Genomic DNA, 9,970 nt, shown 5'->3' with positions numbered 1-9,970 from the left:
GGCTGAACTGTAACTCTTTTGATGGGGAAAGAATAACAAAGGCGGCTTTTGTATATTGGGGACCGAAACCCTGAAGGTCTATTTATATTTGAGCATGGCACCCATTAAGCCCTAAAGCCCAAATAAAATAGTATCTAAAGTCCAAAAGATAATATATCTAAAATCCAAAAAGATAATTATCTAAAGAACAAAAGATAATATCCTGTTTTATTCTCATTCAATTCCAAATCAAAGGTAATAATGACTTATTCAATCAGCATTTATAACACTAAATGAAATCATCATTATATAAGTCATTTAATTTGAAATAGCATCATTTGTGATCATAATTGATATATGTATTGCCCACAAATAAGTTAGGAAATTAAACAATTTCCTAACAATCTCCCACTTGGGCTATACATATATTCTTTCTTGACATAATCACGTCTTATAAACTTTATGCGCGCATCTGAATGCTATTTCTCTCATTACTTTAACAATCTAGTCCGTCTCATACATTAGATATGGAACTACCGCAGCTTTTATCATATTAAATGCCGTGACTAAACCACGCCAAGCACCATCCTAATATACTTAACGACATAGATCAAATTTGGATGAGTAATATGGAAATTACATGCCAAGTGATCTCATGCATGTCTATTTCCAGCTGGTCCAACTTTATTGAGATCAAACACAATACAAATATTACAAAATGAACATTTCACATGAAATAAACCATCAACTTAATTCTGCAGAAAAATAACTCAATATCTGTCATAGAACATATAGCATAAAATAAACTCCCACTAAACTAAGGCATCACAAATGTTGACACCCATCTGAGCAGTGTGCTCATGAAAGACTTTAGGGGTCAATCCCTTGGTTATTGAGTCTGCTAGCATATACTCTGTTCCTATATGTCCTATGAAAATCTGTTTTTTCTTAAACTTTCTCCTAGACAACTAAGAACTTGATGTCTGTATGCTTCGATTTTGTCAAGCTCTTATTGTTGTTGGAGTATAATACTGCTGACTTATTGTCACAAAATATCTTTAATGGCCTTTCAATGTCATCTACTATATGAAGCTCAATGACAAAGTTTCGCAACCATATGCCATGAAATTGGAATCAGAGTACCTAATGATCTCCAAAATTTTCTGATCTTCGATAAGCAAGCATGTAATCCTTTGTTCTCTTTAGATAACGCATTACGCGTTTAATAGCTATCCAATGATCCATACTTGGATTGCTCAAGTATTTACCCAACACTCCCACTATAAATGATATATCAGGACTTGTGTAGACTTGAGCATACATTAAGCTCCCTAGTGCTGATGCATAAGGTTTATCATGCATTGCTGTCCTCTCAAGATCATTTTTAGGGCATTGCTTGAGACTGAACTTGTCTCCTTTAGTTTTGGGTGTGTCCATTGGTCTACATCTTTCCATGCTATGTCTACTTAAAATCTTTTCGATATAGTTATTTTGTGATAATCCAAAAATACCTTGAGAGCGATCTCTTAGTATCTCGATTCCTAATACAAAAGAGGCATCACTAAGATCTTTCATTTCGAATTTGTTCGATAGAAATTTCTTAGTTTCATGCAACAAGCCTATATCGCTACTGGCAAATAGAATGTCGTCAACATGTAAGACCAAAAGGATGTATATACTCCCACTGAACTTGCGGTATACACATTCATCTATGATATTTACCTCAAAACCATGAGGTAATGACTTGATGAACTTGTGATACCATTGACGGAAAGCTTGTTTGAGACCATGGATGGATTTTCTCCTTTCTCTATTGGATCTCAATAATGACACTTCTTGAGGTTGTTGAGCTTGCTGTATGGATTTGGATTGAGGAAGATTCTCATTATTTTTCTGTGTTGTAGCAGTATCATGAGTAACAACGATATTCTCATTATTCTCTTGTACTGTAACTAGATCTACAGTAGGATTCTCATTGTGCTCTTGTACTATAAATGTATCTTGAACAAAAATAGGCACAAAGACCCGATCATTGTCAGTTACAGAATCCTCATCAAAAGCAACATTCCTAATATTCCCTCCCCCCCCAAACTCAACATCCTCAAGAAATTTCCTATTTTCTGTTTCAAAAATAGACCTTGATGCAGGATTGTAAAACTTGTACCCCCGTGAACGCTTAGCGTTACAAACAAAGTAGCAACTAATTTTCCTTGAGTCCAATTTTCTTTCATTCGGCCTATAAGGCTGCGCCTCAGTTGGACATCCCCAAATATGCAAATGCTTTATACTGGTCTTTTCCCAGTCCAAATTTCATATGGGGTTTTGTTAACTGCTTTGCTAGGCACCCTAATAAGGATGTACACTGCGGTCTTTAAGGCTTCTCCCCAGAGTGATTCAGGCAAGGAAGAATGACTAATCATACTTCTCACAATGTCCTTAAGAGTTCGGTTCCTTCGCTCTGCAACACCATTCATGCTAGGTTTGCCTGGCATAGTGTATTGCGGAATAATAACACACTCCTCTAGGAAAAGAGCAAAAGGCCTGGGACGTTGCTCACCTGAACCGTCATATCTTCCGTAGTATTCACCACCACAATCAGATTTGACAGCTTTAATTTTATTTCCAAGTTGAAGTTCAACTTCAGCTTTGAAAGACTTGAAAACATCCAAGACTTGGGACTTTTCATGAATTAAATATAGATACCCGTAACGAGAGTAATCATCTATGAACGTAATAAAGTACCGTTATCCATTCCAAGAGACAGTAGGGAATGGGCCACATATATCGATATGTATCAGTTCTAAAACATCTTTAGCTCTCTCGGCACCTGATTTCCTTTCGTTTGTTGTTTTCCCCTTTATGCACTCAATATAGATTTCAAAGTCTGCCAAATTTAGGGGTCCAAGAATTTCATCCGATACAAGCCTCTGAATTCTCTGTTTAGAGATGTGACCTAGGCGTTTGTGCCATAATGATATCGAATTCTCATTTAGTTTTCGTTTTGTACCTGTTTGCAGTATTTCATTATTATAGGAATTTAAGTCAAGCCTATATAGATTATCCACCAAATGATCAGAGCAAATATTATTCGAATTATAGAAGAGACTGACTTTATTGTCTCCGAACGAACAAAAATAATCTGATTTGTCCAAAGGAGAAACAGAAACCAAATTCCATCTAAATGACGGTACATAAAATGTCTCTAATAAATTCAAGTAAAATCCACTCGTGGAACATAATCTAAAGGTTCCTATAGCTTCGACTGCAACTATATTGCTGTCTGCCACATAGATGTATCTTTCAGTATCACTTGGCGGTCGGCTCTACAGGCAACCCCTTCTTTACACGCCAGGTGGCATATTTGGTACAATCCTTCTTCATGTGTCCCACCTTCTTACAGAAGAAACAAGTTGAAACTTGATCTTGTTTCTTAGCCTTTTTCTGCTGAGAAGACACATCCGCAGTAGTATCACGCTTTCTTTTGTATTGAGAAGATGAAGCCATGTAAGCACTTTCAGTCTTATCTTGTTGTAGCCTCTCTTCTTCTTGCACACAGTGAGATATAAGCTCATTTAAGGACCAAGTGTCCTTTAGAGTGTTATAACTCACTTCGAATTGCCCAAAGTGTACAGGAAGGAAAATCAAAATGAAATACACGAGTCAATCTTCAAACAACTCTAACTTTAGTGCTTTCAATTTTGAAGCAAGATGAGACATTTTCATAATGTACTCCCTTATGTTCCCTTTACATTTATACCTCATGGAGACAAGTTTGCTCAAAAGACTACTTGCCTCCGCCTTTTCATTCTTAGTAAAGAATTTTTCAACATCCTTTAGAAACTGTTTGGCATCTTTATCCTCAGTAATTGAGCCCCGAAACGCCTCAGAAATTGAGCGTTTCATGATTATGATGCTCATTCGATTGGATCTCTCCCACTTCTCTATTTTAACCTCATTGAGATTTTTCGGAGTGGAAGTGGGTTTCTCCTCTCGAAGAGCTGTATCTAGATCCATACAACCGAGGACAATCTCCATGGTATCTTTCCAAACTTTAAAATTTGAACCATTCAGTATAGGAACACTACTAATTTTTGCAGAAACATTGGTAGCTAAAGCCACAATTTTTGGATTAGAACAAAAGGAACATGTAGTAAACATTAAATAATGGGAAAAATCGATATTGAGATATCTAGAACAACATTAATTTTCAATCTTTGGATAGAAAAATTAACTGTAAGTGATACTCTCATTGCAGTAATCAAATATTGTCAAAATTCTTGTCACACATGAAGCCTTTCTTTGGACCGACTTAATGCGCACATGGAGACTTAAACTTCGCAACCTATTTATTACCGCATATATTTTTTATTAATTGGCCAAACAATAATCTTCCTTTGGGCCGATTATTGAGTACATAATTAATAGAAAATAAACAAAAGTGTGCAATGCTTATTATTTGGCCAAACAATAAACTTTCTTTGGGCCGATTATTGTTCGCATAAATAATAAGCATTACTTTATTCTTAATTAATTACCCAAATATGTATTTACTATCAATATGTGTATGTAATTCGGGCAAATACAGACCTTCCTTTGGGCCAACCAATATTCGCATGAATTACATATCACCATATTTCTAATGTTTTAAATAAATCAATTTTCACAAAAGAGGCTACTTTGGCAGCATAATGTTCAGTTAATTTATTCCAAAACCAAATCTTTATAAAATAGATGAGTATACTAATCCAAATTGTTACTAGTTTCTTTATGTAACAATTAAATAATTTTTTTTTTATTCAAATATTATTAATATGTACATATAACTTGGCCAAATATAGATTTTTTTTAGATAGATCAATATTCGCATAAGTGACATATACATAATAATCTTTATATCCCAAAAAGATTATTAATCAATTGTATACTAAATTAATAGCATACATAATTAAATCTGAAATAATCATATTAATGCTCTATACTTTGTTTTGGAATAAATCAATTATCGTTATAAAAAAATTGGATACAACAACATATATGCTTCAGAACCAAGTGCCGAATTCATACCATATAAAAAAAATAAACATAACACGCTTGTTATAAACGCACAATAATATATATAAATGTTCATACATAACATTCTTGTGCTCATGCAGCGGTACCAGTCAGGTATGATGCGCATATATACATATATGTTGATCCAAAAGAATAATAAAAAGTTAATATTTTTGATGACTAAATTATGGATGGCTCTGATATCATTTGTTGGAATAAATTAATTTCAATAATTTCAGATCATCTATATTAAATCACCAAAGAAATATAACATAATGCGAAAGCGTACCTGAATTCATAAACATGAATCATACGATCGGAAGGGTTTAGATCTTGTGGTTCTTTCGATCTTCCTCAATCAAAGCTTTCTGTATTCTTAGGCAGTTGAACTGTAACTCTTTTGATGGGAAAAAAGCAACAAAGGCAGCTTTTGTATATTGGGACCGAAACACTGAATGTCTATTTATATTTGAGCATGGCAACCATTAAACCTTAAAACCCAAATAAAATAGTATCTAAAGCCCAAAAGATAATATATCTAAAATCCAAAAAGATAATTATCTAAAGAACAAAAGATAATATCCGATTTTATTCTTATTTAATTCCAAATCAAAAGTAATAATAACTTATTCAATTAGCATTTATAACAATAAATGAAATCATTATTATATAAGTCATTTAATTTAAAATAACATCATTTGTGATCATAATTAATATATGTATTGTCCACACATAAGTTAGAAAATTAAATAATTTTCCAAGTACCCACCATACAGTTATTGTATGTGGAGATATTAGGCATCCCTATTGATAATTTTTCGCGTCTATTCTTCACCAACCGCAAAAATAACTATTTTGCATGTGAAGCACGTATATACTAATATACAGGGTCATGTATATTAGTTACTCTTTCTTTATTCTATATATATATATACTATTATTGTTTTGCTAGTTGAGAGTTAGAATGATAATTTTATTTTTTTAATTCAGGAGTTAGATAATTTTATCTATATTTATTGACGAAGAAAGCCTCACAGCCTTAGAGGTTAAGAAATGTTTGAAAAATGACTTGATTATATATAGTATAATCATATACAGTAGAATGAACAATTATTTCAAATATAAATTATACTGTACATTTATTACGCAAACGCAATCATACTTTTTATTCAATGAGGCTAACATTCTAACAGAAATATAATACTAGTTAGGTGTTGTTAAACATCATCAATATAAAATTCAATTGGTTTCTTAATTATAACGTTCACATTAATAATGAAAATAAAATAGACCTTAAAAACTTCTTAAGCTTTTGTCTCGAACTGAAAATAAATCCAGGAACGTTATAATCAAATTCATATACGTAACATGAAGAAGATGTACAGAAAGTGACTAATATCTAAGGGGAAAAAAAGGGGTCAAGCTAAGGGGAAAATAACCGTTCAACAACACAAAATTAAAAAATGAAAATTTGAAAGTGAGAATGATGTGTTATATTATGCGTTCATAAAATAATTATATTTTAAATTTAATATTTAAATAGTTACTTGAAATAAAAGCATTTGAGTAAACAATTGTACATATAAAATATTTTATAGTATTATATTCTTAAAAAGTATACAAAAATATTACGAATACATATATTAAAATTCAGTCACTAAATTATTTATCCTATATTTATATATAAAGATATATAGCATTTAATTTATTTTTAATATATATTTTATATTTTATTTTTGTCTGTTATAGGAGACTAGGCCCAATAATCACCACCCGATGTCATGACCACGTAGCAGGATTTTCGACATCTGTACCAGATGCTTCTAGAGCATAACAGTTGTGGAAATTACAAGAATCTAGGAAATATATAGTGGAGCGGCCACTATCCCATGGGAAGCCCATAACAATGCGAGGTATATATAGGGAGGTCCCCAACCTCCCGACATGTAACCATCCTTACCCTAATGCCTTTCACCTCATTACCCAAACACTCACTTGACTGTCAGAGTACTTTTGTAGGTTTCACTTTCGCCGTTCCACTAACAACATCTTCATTTTTCTAGGCTACAGCTAGAGGTCTCATTCTCATTACTAGCAATCTTAGGTAACGACTTAACATTGGCGTTGTCTACAAAAACCGTTAAGTTGTAGCCGATGATGGAAATCCTGAATATTCTCCTGGTGAATCTGAGGAGGAGGAAAACAACGACCACGTCAGAGGGCACAATGCTACTAACAATGGTCTCATGATCAGCGTGGTAAATGTTGTGTCTTCTCGAAGCCAACACTAGAGTCCCAGTGGTGCCTAGCACTTGTTAGAGAGGCGCCTCTTCAAGGGTACCAGCAACAACAACACTCGAATTATGCAAAAAGTTTACACATTGAGTCCAAAACTTTGAAAGAGAGTTGGTAGCCCGAGACCATATTAAACCCGAATTTACCCATGAAGCCTATTCCAGAATGGAACGAAGGCAAAGCGGTGCATGTAACCGATCTCTAGTCACAAGGTCAGGAACGTGAAGGAAGCATGATGACGAGTGGACGATCAGTACAATCACACCTAACAGGGACATGACAGGTTGTAAAGTCGAAAGAGGCAAAGAGATGAAAAGAAACAGAGACGACGTGAACAGTTGGTAATAGGTGCTACTCCTTTTGATGCCAAGATTCTCAAGTTCGGTTTGCCAAAGAAAAATTTAACAAACCTATGGACATGAGGCATGACAGCACAAAGGATCAGGAGCAAATTACTACCTTCGAGGCAAGGATGAACCTTGAGGGGGTAGCGGATGGTGTTAGTCTCGCACATTTTCATAACCTTAGTTGGACCGACGATCCGGTGGTTTAACTTCCTCTCCCAGGGGTTTATTTCGACCTTCTCAGACATATGACAGAAGATCTTAGCCCTATTTACCACTTGAATAGCAAAAATAAATCACCCGATAAACATTTTGGAGGTAACTCAGCCAAGTGTCGAGTCTGTGCAAAGGTACCTAAATCGTTTCAATGACGAGTGCTTAGAGATTGATGACCTGATGGACTCGATAGTTAGCTTGTTCCTAACCAGTAATATGATAAATGAGGACCTCTAAAAACATTGAAGCATGAAATTCATGTGAATAATGCAAGAAATATAAAATGTGGCAATGGAGTACATTAATGATGAGGAGGTTAGTATGGTGGTGGCAGCTAACAAGCCGCATTCCACCAATCAACCTTCCCGCCAATTGACAAACACTCCTTCCAGCAAGAAAGACTGAAGAAACATGCAAGAACACCTTTCAAGTTCCTGAAGGTGGGAAAGTGTATCAACAGATTGCGGATAAATAAGTCTTTCCAAAACCCAGATAACTAAAGGATATAACTAGAGGAAACAAAAAGCATGTATTGCGACTATGCTAAGAGGTTTGGATACATAACTCAAGATTGCTTTAACCTCAATGATGCATTTGAACAGGAAATCTACGCGAAAAAGATTTCAGAATTTACTAAGTTCATCAGAGAGCCAACAAGGACGAATAGAGAATAGTTTGAGAAAAACCAAGAAGGGCGCAACCCAAGAGGAGCGAAGACACCCGAGAAGAGTGAAGCCACCCGTTCATGAGGATGGTGGTAAATGTTGTGGTCAAAAAAAATTCTTAGTCGAAATCAAAATTGGCAGTAAAAATGATGCAAAGGTTCATTCTGTGTCTACTAAGGGGGCCCAGCTTATGTCAAAAATTTCGAATATCATCTTCAGCTCGATGGATATGCAATACAGAATATTGGATGATAATTTTCTAATGGTCATCACGGCCAGGGTGGGTATTGGTTATTCAAGCGTATCCTAATTAACACAGGAACGAACTCAAATATCATATTCTAGGATTGAAGGATTCCGACCTTTAAGACTACCGACACGAATTAGTCAGCTTGGGTGACAATTACATCAAACCCGATTGAGCTATTACCTTCCCAATCTGTGTGGAAATAGGGCTGAAAAAGTCGGTGGTGGCTAAATTCTTAGTGCTTAAAGATTCCACAGCTTACAACATCATTTTAGGTTAGTAGACCATCAATAGCCTTGTGGCAATCATATTTACTAAATTCCTGACAATGAAATTTGTAGTTGATGACGCAACCGTGAGAACGGTTCATGGATACCTTAAAGTCGCCTTTGTTTGTAACAATACAAGTTTGTCCTTGCAAAAAAGGTCCAAAGTGGCTGTCAGATTCTTTGTGGCAAACTTGGATGCTAGGGTGGAAGATTGTCCCAGACCTGAACTTCAAGGAGACTTGGAGAAATTTTAAATGGGAGATACTAAGGACAAATTCACGTTCCTCATCCACAACCTTCCTTACGAGCTGAAAACCCATTGATGGACACCCTAAGAAAAATAGGTATCTTTTTGCATGAATTTCGATGGACATGCCATGGATTGACCTCGACTTCATGTCATGTCATCTAGCAGTTAAGCCGAGGGTCTTTAGAGAGAGTAGAAGAGGTCAAGAAGCAAACTAACATCCTCTTATAAGTCGGTTCATACGAGAACTACCTTATTCCACATGATTGTCTAATGTGGTCCTGGTCAAGAGAGCTAACGATAAGTTGAGAATATGTGTGAATTACTTATACTTTAATAAGGCATGCCAAAAGGACTCATTTTCGCTCCTGAACATAGATAACCTAGTAGGCTCTGCCTCAATTTTCTGAGTTTTATGGATGCCTACTAAGGCTACAACCAGATCCCAATGTATTGGGCTGACGAGAAAAAGACGGCATTCATAACACTAAATGGCACCTGCTGCTATATGGCCATATCGTTTAGGCTAAAGAATACGGAGGCGACCTATCAGAAGCTGATGACAAAGATTTCAAGGACCAAATTTGTTGGTTTACCAACTTGTAAATCGTCTTTGACACTTTGAGAAAACATAATATGTGCCTAAATCCACTCAA

General features: G+C 35.2%; 1 protein-coding gene across 1 annotated transcript; it reads right to left on the bottom strand.

The window, feature by feature from the left end:
* Window positions 1-3,639: 3,639 nt before the first annotated feature.
* Window positions 3,640-4,014, bottom strand: LOC107488998 (uncharacterized). Its single transcript, XM_016109781.1, has one exon. The coding sequence runs from the start codon at window positions 4,012-4,014 to the stop codon at window positions 3,640-3,642; it is 375 nt and encodes a 124-aa protein (XP_015965267.1).
* Between the last annotated feature and the right edge of the window lie 5,956 nt (window positions 4,015-9,970).

This window comes from Arachis duranensis, chromosome 5, assembly GCF_000817695.3.
Source record: "Arachis duranensis cultivar V14167 chromosome 5, aradu.V14167.gnm2.J7QH, whole genome shotgun sequence".
NCBI classification, from domain to species: domain Eukaryota; kingdom Viridiplantae; phylum Streptophyta; class Magnoliopsida; order Fabales; family Fabaceae; genus Arachis; species Arachis duranensis.
Note: the sequence above shows the minus strand (reverse complement) of the source record. Positions and strands in the feature narration are given on the sequence as shown.

Excerpts from the sequence above, each read along its gene's own strand:
- LOC107488998 (XM_016109781.1), bottom strand. The coding sequence starts at position 4,014 with ATGGAGATTGTCCTCGGTTGTATGGATCTAGATACAGCTCTTCGAGAG.